The 18,849-nt window shown below is 38.2% G+C and overlaps 2 protein-coding genes and 1 long non-coding RNA gene across 5 annotated transcripts; 2 read left to right on the forward strand and 1 right to left on the reverse strand.

Moving 5' to 3' along the window:
* Positions 1–4,176: 4,176 nt before the first annotated feature.
* On the forward strand, positions 4,177–6,382 carry LOC136245750 (uncharacterized). Of its 2 annotated transcripts, none has more exons than XM_066037228.1 (7): positions 4,177–4,444; positions 4,505–4,614; positions 4,682–5,047; positions 5,164–5,529; positions 5,584–5,734; positions 5,795–5,904; positions 5,963–6,382. In XM_066037228.1, the coding sequence occupies exons 1-7, from the start codon at positions 4,312–4,314 to the stop codon at positions 6,275–6,277; spliced, it is 1,551 nt and encodes a 516-aa protein (XP_065893300.1). In that variant the 5' UTR covers positions 4,177–4,311; the 3' UTR covers positions 6,278–6,382. The 2 variants fall into 2 exon arrangements, with proteins under 2 accessions (XP_065893300.1, XP_065893301.1); XM_066037229.1 differs by having other exon boundaries at positions 5,798–5,904.
* Positions 6,383–9,948: 3,566 nt separating this feature from the next.
* LOC136245438 (uncharacterized) lies at positions 9,949–18,266 on the reverse strand. The gene is made up of 4 exons (XR_010695859.1): positions 18,157–18,266; positions 13,437–13,525; positions 13,243–13,386; positions 9,949–10,766 (listed from the first exon to the last, which is right to left on the reverse strand). It is a non-coding gene; the product is annotated as an uncharacterized lncRNA (long non-coding RNA).
* LOC136245435 (lysine-specific demethylase 2B-like) lies at positions 13,209–18,110 on the forward strand. Of its 2 annotated transcripts, none has more exons than XM_066036957.1 (8): positions 13,209–13,558; positions 13,613–13,898; positions 13,972–14,022; positions 14,084–14,134; positions 14,188–14,260; positions 14,994–15,164; positions 16,926–17,023; positions 17,563–18,110. In XM_066036957.1, exons 2-8 carry the CDS (start codon positions 13,839–13,841, stop codon positions 17,716–17,718), a joined length of 660 nt encoding a protein of 219 aa, XP_065893029.1. In that variant the 5' UTR covers positions 13,209–13,558; positions 13,613–13,838; the 3' UTR covers positions 17,719–18,110. The 2 variants fall into 2 exon arrangements, with proteins under 2 accessions (XP_065893029.1, XP_065893030.1); XM_066036958.1 differs by lacking the exon at positions 17,563–18,110 and adding an exon at positions 17,073–17,170.
* Positions 18,267–18,849: the final 583 nt, after the last annotated feature.

Genomic DNA, 18,849 nt, shown 5'->3' on the forward strand with positions numbered 1-18,849 from the left:
TAAATTCCCTCGTCCGGTTGTTTTTCGAAAATAAATTCCCACAAGTGAAAGCAACCGTCCAACTTTCGGCGATTCGTTCGTGTATTCTTCGAGTTTTAGCTCAGTATTGCTGATGATAATGGGTAAACTGTATCATTACTGTACCAATAACCAGAAAACAGGTTCCAGAATGGGAATTGATGCCGTCTGCTATGGTATATGATCGAGCGTGATCGTGCTAGTGAATTCACTCCACCCGAGACTCCCTCAGTCTTCTCTCCAGTGCACAGGAATGGGGATTATTCCATCAGTAAGTCAGTTTTCGGCAAACATTCACGCATCTTCATAATTTGTGACACAGATTTCCGTTTATTTGAAATCCATCTGGACTTCGAAATATACACTTTTCGAAATTCAGATTTTGCTTCTTGTGCGAAAATTTCTGTTTCGAAAATAATCCGCTATACGGTACTATAGCTACGTGGCAATGAGTTGCAGCATCCTTCAAAACATTATTGCATCTTTGCATCCATTGTAATATGTACACCTGTGGTATTTATACCAAGACATGTGGAGGGAAGAATCACTGCAACTGTGTTTGATACAATGCGGCGATCTTTAAACTATGCGACGATTTTCTGTTATTAACTAGCATTCAAAATTTTGGCCTTGTACTATGAGCCATTGCTAAAAACACCTTCCCAGCAGTTGTAGTGATAGAACACGTGTCTGATTGTGGGTCAATCACTGATATACAATGAGTGTTCTGTGGAGGTTTACATTCTACAAGAACTTATGTTTAGGGGTTGCTACAATGTATTCTATACATGTGAAACATTCCAACAAAGATAAACACAATCTTCTAGCTATATGCTTGTACAAGGCACTCCCTGGCATAACTAATCTAACCATGTGTGTTACTAACTGATAATTATCATAGTACTGTATTTTAGGGATCATGGGGTTTGGGGTTTATTGACCCAAAAACCATCCTAATATTAACTTTCTAACCACTTGGCAGTATTGGTTAGGCACAGCCAAGCCTAAAAATGTCTTCATATCAATCCCAAACCAAGGTGCTATGAAATTTTTAAAATTTCCTATTTAACAGAATTTTCTACTGACTGACTGACTGACTGACTGACTGACTGACTGACTGACTGACTGACTGACTGACTTACTAACTAACTGATGCCTTCAGACAAGCGTAATTCGATAATGGATAAGGCTACAGGCCTGATTTCTTCACTGTTCGACATCGCTTTGTTCCAAGATGTGCCTTTTCGCCAACCGCAGCAGCTACAGTGCATGCATCATGGTGCTACCTTTGTCCTTTGTGTTCCGTTCCTTTCTATGGTGTACTCTACCAAGAACCCATAAGGCAAAGGAGCGTTTAACTAATGAAACACACTACTGATTTGTGAAAATTTGAGTCTACTATACCTTATATAGAAAACCACTAATCACCACTAATGGTTAGTGACTAGCATATGATGATGAATGGCTGTGAATCGTGCTGAAAAGAGTAAAAGACCGTTGCTGCTGGCTATCCTAATGCTAAACAATCCTGTAATAAAGACAGGGTTTCTAAAATGGGGAATTTGAGATCACAGGGTAGCCCAAAGCACACAAACTTCGCTTTTAGCTACTTTACAACACATTAACTTGGTTTTACTGTGGTAACCCACGAAACCTTGCTAATGCATAAATGAGATTCAATAGTTTTATACTATCCATAAAAGGAGTTATGCATGGTGAGTTGTAAGTGGCCATCAAAATTTTCAGACAGTGCATAGAGACTAGGTATTAAACGCTCCTATGCGCTGCTCTTATGGGCTCCTGCCTCTACCTTCTCTGTGATCAGATATACCCAAAAAAGTTACAACGAGGTTACAACTGTTGTAGGAATGAAACCAGAAAAAATTGTATTCATCATACACCTATTATGGTGGTAAAGTTTTTTATTACTGTGTATAGGACTCCATCAAACACACAGATACAATAAAACAAAGTTCCTGGCATTGTAAAGTGTTGTACCCTACGTTACATTAAGTTGTAATAGATTTCTGAACAAGTAATATAAAACTATCAGTAAACCATATTGAAACAAATATAACTTGGATTGTAGAACACCATGCTTATCTAAGCAACTAGTTTTTAAAGTTTTCTTTGCTTTTGCAAAGCCTTAATGGAGCTGTTTTAAAGTATACCTTTCATGCAAATAACAGCCGGCTTTATTGTATTCTTGTAGCAGTGAAATCACCTCTCAACTGCGCTTTACTTGGTCTCACTCACTATCTGAACAATAATCATTTTAGCTTTGATTAGTTACAGCAAGAGGATGCTGCATGGGTATGTGATAGTTCAACACCTGGTTTGACACTGGTTTTTAAACGAGTTATCAATAACTGGTTGTAGCTAATACATTGAATGTAGTGTTGTTTTAGTTAACTATAAAAGTAATTTTAGTGAGGTTGCTACTTTTAGTTATCTAAAACTAAAAGTCACACTCAATTTTAGTTAAAAACTTATGCTAAAACTAAAGCTTCTACAAATACTGAATTGAAGCTATAAAACTTAAAAGTAAAGTACTAAAACAACACTATATTTGAATGATCACTAGATTTTGACCTGGTAACTTGCATGTAGTTCCACTAAAGATGGGGTTCTGTCCTAAATTTCCCTTGCCGGATCCATCATTTAAACACAAAAAATATTGAAAGAGAGTGTTCCGGCCACTATTGTGCAATATGGTGACCGCATGGTCCCAACTGAATAAAGATTATGTATCCTTCCACGCAAGCACTTCAATGGAATTGCAATGATTTATAGGCCATAAAGGAAGGCTCAGATGACAAACATACAATACTATGTTGTTCCAAATCTCAAAGATAACTAATTGTATTAACATATATATGATAACATACGACTAGGTCAAGATCTTCCTTAAAGCACTTTTCTTGTAAATGCTGTGTTTCTAACCCTTTGAAAGGATCATTTTGACTGCTAAATATATCATCAACTGTCGTTTCATCAATTCCAAGCATAGCAAGTTTAGAACGAACTCCAGCATGTAACCTACCCACGGCATGCTTAAAAACATCTTGAGATCCTTCAACAATATCACCTATAGCAACTTGTGAAAGTCTGTGTGTCTCTTTCATTTTTAAGATAAATAATGCACTGGATTGCTTCTGACGATGTGTGTCCATGCCAAGTATATGGTTAACGTCATGTACTTGATCTATATAGGTAAAAATATAGCTAGTACAAATGCAATGCACTCCACAACCGTATATTTATAGCTATACTTATGTTTAGCTTCTGGCTATTACTTTAAGTGATCATGATCAGCACTGAAGGTTGGACGATAGCAATTTGCATGTGTCAGGAAAGCTGGCACTTCCAGCACATGTAGGGTGTAACATAATACAGTCAGTAGGGCTGCTAGGGAAAACCCCTCCACACAAAAAAACTGAGTGGAAATTCCACTTGATAACTACTGTTTTATGTAGCTACAGAGTATAGCTACTTGACATGCTGATTGTAACATTAACCCACACCTCTAATCAGTTCCCCCCAAAAGTGAAACGTCCTGCATGGTCTAGTTAAGAGTCAATTATTTTACCTTCTGGAATGGATTCCACAATGTGTGGCGGCATGGGCGAAAGGGATTCGGCTGGATGAAGCTCGGGATGAACCAAATTTAGATGCCGCTGTTCCAATTTTCTTGCTTGAATGATACCAGCGTCTCGATGCTTTCTATAAATATGCTGATAAAAAGAAGAAAAGGATTTAAATGTTGTATAACAGCCTTCAATACCACATGGCACGGAAAAGTTTGGGTCGCTTGCATGTACCAGGCATAGGTGGCTTATTACATTTGGCATAGAAATTCCCATGAAGACACATCTTGAAATTGGACACTTGTATGAATTGGAATTAGACATAGTGGAGGCGATCTTCTACAGTCCCCAGACCATTCTTGATCACATAATCTAAGTTCAAGGCTCAGTTCACGATCATGACGATGCTTGATACACACATAGATGATACACGCAAGCTACTAAGTGCATGTGGCTAGCTAGCTATCACGTGAAAAAGCGGCCAATGGCTAGTCTGGTGCGGCCGCCCCTTCGACTTCCTGGAAGCGAAAGGGCGGCCGCGCCAGACTAGCCAATTGCAATCATGGTAAAATTTTGGGACCCCTTGATTGGATGTTTTGAGAGTAGCCTTTACAATTGTAGAAATTCAATAAAAGGAAGAGATTCAGTGTGTGAAACATCAAATTTTGCTGACTTTATCTAAAGAGAATTGCCGATCACCCTACAAATGAGTGACATTGACTGTTCTCAAGCTCAGGATGAAAACTTGGCTGTGCAAATCAAGAGTTTAACCCACGAGGACTTAGCTATATGGTTGAATCAATGCAATATTCCTCAGCGATTCTGCACAATTTTTGAAGGTATTGCGAGAGGGATTGCTAGATAGAGAGTATACATTGCTATGTTATGTCCCCGTGCAGACAACTACATTGATGGAACGACTTTCCTCCAATTCGAAGAGCAGGACATAAGAGAGCTGATACCAGGAGCAATAGGCATAGTAAAAAAACTTTTAAGACTTATTCCAAAGGTATATAGTTATACGCGCTTGCATCATGGTATAGCTATTGTATTTATATTGTACACATTTATTGCAGGATGCTGAGCTGACAACATCAGGCCATAATTCTAGTATTTCTACTGATTCTTCTAGCACAGATCAGAATTTGTCAGCCAGCATCATCAGTCCTGTCTCTCGTCCTGCTTCACCAATGGCCTCGCAAGCTATGGCACCATCAATGGTTTCTCCAGTGAAAATTCCAACCCACTGGCGTCCTGACACTTTGAAATGCATTAAGCAAAAGTCACTGTCATGTGACAGTAGAAATGACATCGTGAGGACCTTGGTTTCAATAATGATGAGCAAAGTTGGTGCAAAGCCCACCAGAGGACAATGCGAGCAGGCCGCAAGAGACTTGATCCTGAAGTACCCATTTATGAAGGATGACATTGGAGACGGCTATGTAAGGCTGAAATAGCATGCAATTTATATAGTTTTATGTATATAACTATACACCATCCATGGATTTTGCCAGCATGGTCTGTAATCTATAACTATATTTATTTTCCTTTAATACAGCTGTCTTGGGTGGAGAAGATGATTGAAAGAATAAGAAATGTGAACAAAGCTGATAAAAAGAAATCGATTGATCTTTATGATGAGGAACAGGCAGAAACTCCAAAACGCAAAAGGAAATTAATTGATGATCTTAGTCGAAGGTACTCAGTTACAACAGGAAACAGTCATTCTTCAGTTAATTCTGAAACCATTGAGCAACACCACAAGGCAATTAAAGAGGAAATGATAAGAGCCAAACCTAGAGAAAGATTACTGTTGCCTTTAATGAAAAGCACCTTTCCAGTAAGGTGGTGCTTCATAAAAAATGAAGCCGAGTCTGTTAAACAAGTGTTGGAAGCATATCCATGCTTGAAGTTACCCATTATAGTAAGTGCAGTGCATGGCTATATGCATAACTAAATCAGTGTATATTTCATGTAGATTGAACAGGAACTCAACCTAGTAATGGAAAGTACGGAAAAGAAGGCACATTTCATGAAAGAGTGGTCAAAGTATGCTCCAGCTATCATTAGTTATGGGAGAAAGCAGACCAACAGGACACTGATTGGGCTACTGAGAAACTTTAATGATGGTACTGTAAATTAATAAGTATAGCTATAGCTGCTGTGATGTATATAATGTTTATTTTTAGAAGCTGAGGATGATACAAGCACAAATGTAACAGCTTTTAAAGTGCTTTGTACTCTGTTAACTCCCAAACAAGCAAGAAACGGCATTGAATATCTTTACAATGAGTATAATGTAAGATGGCAATATATATATCAATCAACATGCTGCACCCATATACAATTTGTTACAGAGTGTTCCTGTAGTATCTGTGGCTGATCAAGAATTGCCTTCACCAAGTATTGCTGCTTTTATTGATGAGACCAATGAGCACTACTTCATTTACATTGAAGGCAGCATCCTGTGCAAATCAACCAGATTTTCAGATGCATTGTTCCTGATGTTTGCTTCGTATTACATATTCAATTTGAAATACCCTGCAAAGGCGAAGTCCGTTCTGTATTTCCTTCAAGATTATATTTTTGGTTATGCAGATTCCTGCGGAATGAATGCTACTTATTTAGCTACTGTGTCAGATATTAAAAGGCATTTGGAATGCATGCAATAGCCACGAACATGACTGCAGCAGACATTATATAAGCTAGACTTTGGTTGTTTTCCTTTTGTTTTAGCTAATTTTTGCTTTTTACCTTATTCCAAGTTTTGTTTTCACTTTATTACAATCAATATACATTTACTTGATTTGAATGACAGGATTATGCTGAAGATTGCTGTACTTCAATCATCAGGCAGGGGCAGATAAATCTATATATATATAGTATTTTTTGAAGGGGCTACTTTTTTCTTCTAGTGATCTGCATGTTGAAGCTGGCTACTCTCACAGAAACCAGCTTGTTGGAGCTGGCTATAGTAACCGTAACCTGCATGTTGTAGCTGCAGCTACTCTTCTACGTATTTAGTAGCTACTCAGTTGGAGCTAGCTACGTACTCTGTTGGAGCTAGCTACTCTGTTGGAGCTAGCTACTCTGTGCACACACTATAGTGTTGTTTTACTACGGAAAAAATGTAATTTTAGTTTTATACTTTAAATAAACTAAATTAGTAGTTTATCCTTACTAAAACTATGTTTTAGCTTACTAAAATAATTTTAGTTTTTACTAAAACAACACTAACACACACATATACTGCATGTACATACACTCTACTATACATGCACAGGTACGCTCATGAACAACGCACGCAAAAAAAGTACATGACGAATTCATGAACATGTATGTTTGTATATATAGTAGTATTGATAAGTTGCCACTTATTATACATGTATGAAGTTGAGCATTCCATACGCTGAGCAAATTTGCACATGTGTATCTCAAGGTGTCTTCTCAGGTGTCCTTGTCATGAGTACTTTAGTAAAATCATGTCATTGTCATGAGTACATGAGTACTACCATTTCTCCAAGCTACAGGATAATAATTACTGACCTGCTGATGTGTATCCCTTCAACTTGCAAATCCAGTTCACATTTCACTCATGATTGTATTCCCTGTAGTGTTCCTTGAGGATGCGGAATATCCTACTGTTCCACCAGTGTTGTAGGATCTTGTCGCCGTCATTTAGATTGTGACAACTTTTATATTAGCACTGTGTGTTGTTACACAATTTACATGTTTTTAAGCCACTGTATGTGAGCAGTACAATTTTGATCATTGATTGCAATGTATATTAATACAGATCGCTCATCCGTATTTAGTAGTTTCTCAAATGAAGCTATATGGCTTCACGTTAAATTGTAGTACGGAAACAGCTAGAATGATATGATATATTTTATACAGCTATTAAGCATATGCAGCACCCATTTTTCTTTTACCCGACTTTTATCTTACAAAGTTTAAAGATTTCTTAATTAGCTTATGTGGCTTCCCCAAAATTGGACAGGTGGCTAAGTACATTGGATCATTCAAATTGCACACTGCACTGAGTTTAAGATTGCTGCTGGAATATGCCGGTGATTATATTATATGACCACAGACACATGGTAACACGTTGTCCAATAGCCAGTGGGTGTATGCCATGCATATTTTATGTGTTATGAGATAGTTATGGCCTTAAGGTCATTAGATTGAATGGCCATCGTATGACTTTTACGAAATTCATTGTCTCAAATAGGGAAACTCTTGCTAACAACAATTCCTTACACATGCATAGATACATAGTAGCACTACCCATCACTAGAATTTCAGACTTTGAAACATCTGGTAAGGGATAAAATTACTAATTCGAAATTTGTTCCGAAATGTTGATTTCGTATCCTGACCACAAGACACACCCACACATTCTGATACACCTTCTTAGCACACTTGTGACCTTATTGACATTGCGCACCATTTGTAATGTCAAAACAATGCTTTAAATTTCACTTATTGACATGTTTAGCATAAAAAATTATCTCTGAGAGGATACGCCCACTGGGCTTAAAATTTTTATAGAAGGTGTTAGTTAAGGCAGTTAATGTTTTGATGTGGAAATAAAGCTTGTGCATCACTAACTGTTTGGCACAGAGAGCTTTCAGTGCACGTGTGATTTCTGCCCAGTAAAAACTGCACATATATAGCATAGTACTAACTACTTGTCTTGCAACAGTGGAATTTTGCTTGACATGAATCACTTAAAGCCCTCTGTGCCAAACAGCTTGTGATGCACAAGCTTTATTTCCACATCAAAACATTACCTGTCTTGACTAACACCTTCTATAAAAATTTTAAGCCCAGTGGGCGTATCCTCTCAGAGATAATTTTTTACACCAAACATGTCAATAAGTGAAATTTAAAGCATTGTTTTGACATTACAAATGGTGCGCAATGTCACTAAGGTCACAAGTGTGCTAAGAAGGTGTATCAGAATGTGTGGGTGAGTCTTGTGGTCAGGATACGAAATCAACATTTCGGAACAAAGTTCGGATTAGTAATTTTATCCCTTACCAGATGTTTCAAAGTCTGAAATTCTAGTGATGGGTAGTGCTACTATGTATCTATGCACGTGTAAGGAATTGTTGTTAGCAAGAGGTTCTCTATTTGAGACAATGAATTTCGTAAAAGTTATACGATGGCCATTCAATCCAATGACCTTAAAGCCATAACTATCTCATAACACATAAAATATGCATGGCATACACCCACTGCCTATTGGACAACGTGTTACCATGTGTCTGTGGTCATATAATATAATCACCGGCACATTCCAGCAGCAATCTTAAAATCAGTGCAGTGTGCAATTTGAATGGTCCAATGTACTTAGCCACAGGTCCAATTTTGGGGAAGCCATATGAGCAAATTTTGTAACTTTGTAAGATTAAAGTTTGGTAAACACAAATGGATGCTGCCTATATGCATTAATTGATGTATAAAATAAATCTGTTTCCATACTAGTGCTCAATGGGCATATTTTGTATCGTGATATTTTATGTCACGATATGACAGCTACTGTGATAGAACTCATGTGATCTACCTAGTATTATGTAAGCTTGTAAAATAGTGTCTCTAGTATTGTCAAGCCTTGCACTGCACCCTTGTTGAGAGTTTAATTATGCTTAGATATTCTGGCAACATGTGCAGTACATCCAATTTAGTATCCTTTCTATACCATTTTGAAAGGTGCTAGATAAATACACAGATATGTTTACAATGGTCAATTCAATGCAGCAGGCAGTAAGAACAATAGTTGTAACTTGTAAGCTATCAACTGTGGGTATATATGCTGTATATCGTGATATATATTCATATTGTGAATAAATTTTGCCATGGCATAAGAAATATCTATATTGCCCAGCACTATTCCGTACTACGATGTAAAGTGAAGCCATATAGCTTTATTTGAGAAACTACTAAAACAGATGAGTTATCTATATTAATATACATTGATCAAAATTGTACTGCTCACATACAGTAACTTTTATAATTTATAATGCTGCTGCACAGTCATTATAGTATTTATTTATTTGATTTTGTATAAGTAATTTAACTTTCATGTATATATATAAGTAATTTTACAGATATGTATTAGTAACTTGTTACGGATATACAGGCGTATGCCTTTCTCCTTTCTTTACAATTACAATTACCAATTGAAGACACTATAGCCAGTCTAATGCTTCCCTTGACGAACAATCGCGTTCGGAAGTTTCTCTGGACCCTGCTACTTCACAAGTAAGTTGTCTACAGTCACTACCACTACTGTTCTACACTCTGTAGCCCATATTACTGTTTTTAATTATACTTTCACTTGAGAAAAAACAGTGATCATTAGCTAATATAACTAACAAACAATGAATAACATCAATGAACTCTTGGTTACTTAAATACTTCATCAATATATCACATACAGTAACAAGACCCATGCAATAATTTCTTATCCAGTCAGTGGCACTGAAGCCCTTCGTATGTTCAGAGTGTGGCAAGGGGTATTCTCGTAACTATCGTCTGCAAAAACATCGTCAAGAGGATCATAATCTGACCACCTGTGAAAAATGAAGCAAAAGGTTTCATTGTCCCATGTGCACTCAGAAATCATTCTTCACTCTCCTGGAAATGAGAAGACATTGTGAACTGGAACATCAAAATGATCTAGGTATTAGTGAATATACATATATACGTAACTATAACTATGCTGTGACTGTACATACATAATTAGGTACTCAAGTGCAAAGAAGCTATTGAAGAGGTATACTACACCAAAGAGAAGGAGTACAAACCTTCCTAGGGTAATATAGTACATAGATTGCAAATACATTCACAGTAATTAAGTTTTGATAGGTGATGTAGCCAAACGTATATACCATGTTTGTTGCCGTGATGGTGACTACCGACAGTGCACAAAACCACGAACAACTGAAAAAAAACGTCCCCGTCAGAAAGTTTCCAAGAAACTCAATGACACTTGTATCTCAAGAATTTACGCTGACCACTACAATGATGGACACGTGACAGCAACACACGTAACAGCACACACAAACCATAAACCAGGGCCACATGAGGACACCTACTTACTTCTACCTAAAAGCATAAAATTTGCAGTAACAGTGAAACTTAGCCATGGCATTCCTGCAGAGAAGATAATGGAAGGTAGTGTAGATTTATTTGTATACCAAAACCTACATGCTACCTGTACGTCACACAAATGTACATACATAAATACATACGTACATGCATACATACCTACATACATTACATACATTACATACATACATACATGTATGCAACTAAAATGTTCATCCAAACATGCACATAAACAGTAGAGCTTGTACAATTTACAAAATGGAGTGTGCACTGTTTGTATGGCAAGGTCTGAAATGTACTTGATGACTTCGTTAATCAGAATACTTAACTGTAGTGACCTGGTCCAATAGATCCCAAACATAGATGTCTAGTGCTGAACAATATCACAATATTATCATACATACATCGTGATATTTATCTCAAAATTGTCATTGGTGTTTAGTGTAATTAGGTAAGTGCTAGGAAGCCATATACAAGAAAGTACTGGTTATGAAAAATATAATTCCATTAGTAATATGACATTTCAGGTAGCATACTTTGTGTGTGGGTATAGTGTGTGCATGACAGCTGATTAGTACTGTGTATCAAACAATAACAGAGTTTGTAAAAAACAGAAAGTATTTTGCATTCATCTAGACATAAGAGATAATGTTGGACACCGAGCTAACCGCTTGGAAGTTGATGCAGCTCTCAGACGCAAGCATTTGGTCAAAAGAAAGATATAGCCAACATTCGGATTCTTGTGAATGATATGGCAGTAATCCGCAATCAGGATGATGCCATGTCTGATGACCTATTAGTTCAAGAATTACGCGGGGAACCTTACAACCCAATTCTTCTGTACAAACGACAACATGAAGCTGATGAACAGTACCCCTTATTACCAGAAGATGCATTTCTTTTGGCCATTCAAACTGATTTTCAACGACAGTTGTATGAACAGTATGCACATAAGGTGATATGCATTGATGCTACACATGGTACCAATGCATACCGATTTAAACTGATTACTGTGATGATAGCTGATGACCATGGACAAGGTAAACAATACCTACATTCTATGAACACAATAGAAAAACCTCCATAATAAGGGCAGGTCCGATTCCATACATTTTAACCCCTGACACAGGAGATCTCTGTGTTACAGCAAATGTAAGCCTAAAATACTGAGTCCTAAAGTGTACATTATTGGGAGGTTCCATTGTAGTACCATTACAAATGTAGTATCATGCGACTAGGATACCCAGTGGCATGGTGCATTAGTAGCCAAGAGACAACAGAAGTTGTAAAACTGCTTTTTGAGGCCATTAAGGATTGCTCTCCAAACGTGAAAGTCCGCACTTTGATGACAGATGATGGTAAGTATCATGTAATGATATGCAAGTGTCTATATTGTGCCTACTTTCTAGATGACATTTGGTACAATGGGAGTACGGCAGTGCTTGGAAATGAGATACACCATCTACTATGTCACTGGCATGTTGACAGGTAATAAGGCATGTGATATGCTTAGCAAATAAGTAGTTTCTTGGCCATGATCAAACAGAATGGAGTCCCCCTGATTAGCATTACACACACTACACTACACTACACTACACACACGCTACACTACATACGCGCTACACTACACACACGCTACACTACACACACACTACACTACACCACACAGACTACACTACACTACACACACGCTACACTACACACACGCTACACTACACACACCCACACTACACTACACTACACTACACACACACACACACACACTACACTACACACACACACACACACACTACACTATACTACACCACACACTACAATACTTACACATCACACACACACACTACGGTTATAACTTGCATATATAAATTGCCCCTCATTGTGTACCACTAACAGTTCACGGAAGAACCACCTAAGAAGTGTCGCAAAGGAACATCAATTAAGTATCTACCAGACCTTGTGCATACTGGTTCATGAAGTATACAGGTCCTTGTTTACTACACGGATGGCCCAGCTTACTGAGTACTGGAGCACTAGAGAGCCTGACTTCATCAAGTACTTTAACACTATAAAGAAAGAGCAGGTACATAAGTAGGTAGTTATCTTTGGCAACATGATTATTTTGCCCTAAATAGATAAATGGGCAAGATGCCATCGCCACTTTTTTCACGCAGATACCGATACCAACATGTACTTAGAAAGGTGCCTTTACACTATAAGTTTGTAAGATTCTACACACTTCTTAGTTTTCATGCTAAGCTAAAGACTAACTATCTGAACGGTAAAATCAATAGAAGAGTGGACTTTCTAATCGATGCTCTACTGAGAATTGAGTAAGATTGCTTTTTCAAGGTGGCACAAAATCAAAGATTGGGTACAATCAATAAACAGGAGGTCAAGGAAGCTCATAGGCACAAAAAAGGATTGCAAATCAAACCCGAAGATGTGACGGTGTGTAAAATTGCACAAGTATAACAATAATATTTCAGGACATTGACGACAATCATTGGATTGTTAAGAGTACCTCTGGCCTTGTCACTGATGGGTACACTGTGAGCAAATTGTCATCAGCCTGCTCTGAATGTTCTGGTGGTCCAGATGTATGCACATATCCTGAGTGTGGATTCCTGTGTCGTCACATGTATACGTGTGATCACCGGTGTTATGACTATGGAAACGGACACATTTGCAAACATATACACCATGTACATTCCTTACAACACTCTGAACAGAAGGGGTCAGATGAACTGTGGGATAAGGATTACGAAGATCAGCCAATACAGTGCACTATCCTCCAGTTGAACAATCTACAGAAGATACCACCACCACCACTAGTCATGGTAAGCATGCTGTATTATCATACCCTTCACTAACCAAGTGTAACTACATCTAAGATGATAGTAATACACACCTACAAACTACTCGTACGCTTCTAAATGAACTACACATGCTAATAACAACTGAAGAAGTGAAGCCATGCCTGCAGCATGTCAATTCATTGTTGACCAATGCTATCTGAAAGTGCAAGACAACAATTGAGCATGCTGAGAAGTCCACCTCAATGCCACGACCATTTTCCAACAAGCAGACCATAGCACCAGGGAAGAAACCTGACCACCAATGGAAATTCAAGAAGATAGTTGGTTCACCAGGCAGGAAGAAATCTTCAAATTGGTTGAGGTGAGAAATTTTCTGCCTAACTCATGCACATACAGTACATGCTCACTATATACATCTATCACTATAATAATAGGCATGCAATACTGATGAGAAATTATCCATACTTGCGAAATTGGAGTCCAAGGTATGTACCATGAAGATTTTTTTATAGATGTTGTGTCAAAGTGAAAAGTATGTACATATAGGATACAGAACCCAATGAGGCTATTAATACAGAGGGCACACATTTAGAAAAGGTTTGCTTTGTAACCTATGGGCAATCATGACGTTCTTATAGTCTAATACACAGGAATCTGATGATACAAAGAAACATGCTAAAAAGGAAGACCATACTGCCAGTACTTCTGCTGTAAACCTTGCAGGTATAATCAATTACCCTAGATTGAAAAAAAATCCATTGTATACAGCCCACATTTTCAACAAACCTTTAACACGAACATTTACGTCTAGCCCACAAGTAGCTCGGTGTGCTTGCTTTTGTGTTTATTTTCCTGGAAATAGACAGCTAGTAACTGAGACTGCTAACTGGTACACTAACTATACTAACAAATACTATTAGTACTGGGTACAAGACAAGCTATAGCACCTATTTTATCCCATGGGTAAGGTTCAGAAAAAAAGGCTTGCTACCAAAGACAGCACGCAAGCGGGCACACTGATGCTGTGTGTGTGTGTGTGTGTGTGCGTGCGTGTGTGCGTGCGTGTAGAGAGAGAGAGGAAAGAGTGCATGCATGTGTATTAATGTACACAATGGGTGTGGGATTTAAGATGTCAGGGCTTCACCCATGAGACATTGCACAAGCATACTATACACACAACATACACACTACACATACACGCTACACACACACACCTGGTCCTGGCTAATACTGCCCTTCTGGGTTATGTGTTCCCCTAAATAGGGGGCAAAAAATAGTTACTGTGGATTGCATATTTTTCTGTGGACAGCAAGGCCCCATGTCAATGTCAACACACACACACATACACGTGCGCACTACACAAACACAACACACACACACACACACACACACACTACACATGACACCCACACACCACACACTGTTTATCACACATAATATCTGTACATGTTTGCAGGAATGAAATGTAGACCTACAAGTCGCAGATGTGGGTTGTGTGAAAACTGCCTACTAGCAGATTGTGGGAAGTGCAGGTTTTGTAAAGACAAACCTCGTTTTGGTGGACCAGGTAAACTGAAGCAAGCATGCAGCAAGAAGAAGTGTCTACAGTTAGCTAAACCTAAAACAGGTAGGAATTCATACAGTAACCAAAACAACATTCAATTAGACTATCTGTAGAGATTGGTACCACTGCACAATTAAAGGACATTATAATGGTAGCACAGAGGAGAGCATAGAATGTATGAATATACATATATTATATATGTACTGAAACACTAAATGACAGACTCTTGGGGACCATGCTTGCATATGCTTTATTTGGAGGTGTCTTTTGCAGACTGACAATAGTAGCAGCTTTCCTATATATAACCAATTAAGTATATTAAACTGAAAATTCCATACACAGCACTTGCATCAGACATGTGGCTAAGCCACTACTAGCTATACCGCAGAGTTGGTGTGAGCTGGGAAATCAACTTTTAACTTGAATCACTATTTAGAGATAAAAGCATGTATTTAATGCATGGCAGGGGTACCCATAGGTTTTCCATAGGTTTTCCATTGGCTACTGTAAAGAGGTGCCCACCATACAGAAGTTACTAGTTATTACTAGTGCTGACAATGAGAGTATGATAGGCAAAGGTGTAGCCAAGGGTGGGCATGTGCCCATCAAAATTTCCCCAGGACAGAAGTGCCCACTTTAAAAACAAGAGCATATCTTGTTACCACAATGTTTCATATTTTTGAATCAGCGATAAATGGTCAACAAGTACATCATGTGACAGTTTCAGTGCTTTCTATGTAACACACAGTAACACATGACTAAAATGTAGGCGGGGATGACAGGAATATGAGGAGAGTAACAGCATGGGGGTTTTTTGTTGGCAGGTTTAAGTGGCCTAAAGTGATAGATGAAACAAGCCTCAGAATATCTCAGGAGCCAGGGTGAAGAATAAAGAGTTGTGTACAAACGCAGATGAGCTAAAAGACAACAAGACAAGCTGGTGTCATAAGTCACCTTTCGTTTCTAGCCTCAATGTCATTCATACAGTAGTTTTAGACTAGTGAAATAAGCTGCAGAAACAGCAGTGTTACTAGCTAGCTAGATATATTTATGCAGGTTAACAGCCTCTAAGGATGAACTCGTTTATTTTGTGCTAGTTAGTTGCATGGGGTGAAATGTGTGAGAAAGTGTGCCCACCCATGTCTGAAGGTCTGGCTAAGCCACAGATGGTAGGGGATAGTGTCTGTAGTTAAGAGGTGGGTAACAATGGTTCTACTGCATACACGTGCATATGATAAATTCTATTTCTTTGATCTTGCGTTAAAGTATAACAGTGCAAAAATACCATCAAAATTAGCCCTTCAAATAGTGCCAAACTATGAGCACACTACTATTCTAATAAGCCTGCCTACTACTTTAACATACGTACTAAACAAACACAACACGATCTGCTCGAGTCCCAACACATCACGATCAGTTACATACCATATGGTTTTACAATACAGCAAATATGCAAATTACATTTTGCAGGTCAGGGACACTGCATTGTGCAAAAAAGATGATTAAGGGTACAGTATGAGATAATCAGTGAATTTATGGCACTATTTGAGGGTGTGGTGTTATAACTGTTCATAGAAACTTGGTCAACTAGTGGTATTACCGTAGATCAGGAAATATTCAACAGTAAGATATTTCGTGGTTGCCTTGACCAACAAAAAATAGATTATATGAAATATTTATGGTCTTGAATATTTTCTGCTTACAAAAAATTGGTTAGTGGCTCGACACACTTGGATATGGCACCCATGCACACTGCATCAGTTCCCACCTACAATTCTGGTAAGTATGGTAAGTATGCATCAGGTGATATTTTATCATTCATAGGATCACCAAGTAAGGAAGACAGAGCACAATCGCCAAGTAAAGAAGAGGAAGAAAAGGCTGAATCACCAAGTAAGGACAACAGACCAGTACCATCTAAGGTAAAATGAACAATATTGTCTAACTAAACTGTAATATGCAGCACCCTAGATACAAAAATCAGCAAGGACAAGTATAAAATATGTGATTGGATTTGCAAATCTAAACCTTCAATTTTTGACTCATTATTGAAGTTTGAAACCTCATAGCTACTGTATATTGCATACAATTGTCTGAAGTTTTCCACTACAGTACCTGGTTGCATTTTAATATCCATATTACACCGGTTAACAGCCGCAGCTACTATAACCTTCAGATGAAAAGCGATGTGGCTACTATGTGAACTGCGGCTCTGAAAAATGCAATTTCCTGGCTTAAAATTCACTACTGCTACTATTGGGGTGCAGCTACTACACGAGACGCAGCTATTAACCAGTGAAATACGGTAAATAGTAAACTATAAGGAGCCAACTATTACAACACTTTAGTTTATCATGGCATTCACATTGTGCAAAAGGTTCTCTTTTTTTTGCTAATCCAAACACATATTATGGATTTCAAATGCAAGTAATTTACATAATTTAATATGCTCCATTTATAGCCCCTCTTCACGTATGGACCAGTGCAGCCAACTTTTTGTACAAAATTCAAAGAGGTGTTAGAGCAATACAGGGGGATGGCAATTGCCTCTTCCATGCTCTATCTAGTGTCATTTGTTACAATGAAGATAACCACCAGCAGATACGAAGGATATTAGAAACCTTTAGTAGGCACAACAAGCAACATCTAACAGCATTCTGCCACCCTGAAGAACACATCAATGGCATGGAGCTAGACAGAGTATGGGGTACAGACCTTGAAATTCATGCTGCAGCAGCTCTCTGGCAAGTCAAGATATATGTGTGCGTACCAGATACTTCCTTCACATCATACTCATAGATGTGTTTTAATCCCATACCTCTATCACAGTTAACAATTCCTGTAGAATGTCAAGAGCTACCACACCCACCAGGAATGTTTCATTTTGAGTTATTATATTCTTGGAGATGCCACTATGTTGTCATTATTGGTCCATATGGAGGCAACCCAGACTACCCCCCTCCGATCCCTGACATACCAGATGTATACATTTCTTACATGTGGTGAACTGCGAATTTGTTGTAACGTAACATATACTAATTCATTACATACTAACCTTGTAGAAAGGTTACCCTTTATAACGAGCTTTATAACATTCCGATCGCCAACATGAGGTGCTTCTTTTGTCATGCTTTGACGTCAATAAAGATCATTTGATATGTTCTCATTGCTAAGCAACGTCTAGCGGCTTTCGGGTATATAAGCGCGATTCCTTCTTTATGCGCCCGCGCTGGTCGAGGCATTGGCAAGTCACTGGTTGTGGTTCAAATGGTGTAATTATTCCTCACCCATTCTTTTGTTAGATTCCACAAGGAAGTTGAGGTCCAATGGATGCCGCGGAACTGAAGGGTACGCCTCATGGTCGGTACGTTCATTTGTTAAAACCAGTGTGTCAGTCTTGTGACTTGTTCTGTGTTTTTAAAGTACGTGTAATGGTCATTCTTACAGTAGGCCACTCCAAGAACTTCAGTACATAAGGCCTCTCCAAGAAAACTCAATGTTTCCCTTTTCCCGCCCTCATGCAAATTCTCTCCCGCATGGTTCTATTCATTATTTACCCAGTAATTGCATAGACAGGCACTATTTATCGTAAATATATTCCCATTCAGCTCTAGTATTTACTGTTTCAAGGCTGTTGGTTTAATATCTACTGTATTGTTAGGGTAATCTCACTTGTAAGCTGCTAATGAATAATGAACCGCTTTCCCGCATGTATTTTTGAGATCAGTAAAATGGGAACCAATGAATT

This window comes from Dysidea avara, chromosome 15 (assembly GCF_963678975.1).
Source record: "Dysidea avara chromosome 15, odDysAvar1.4, whole genome shotgun sequence".
Taxonomy (NCBI): domain Eukaryota; kingdom Metazoa; phylum Porifera; class Demospongiae; order Dictyoceratida; family Dysideidae; genus Dysidea; species Dysidea avara.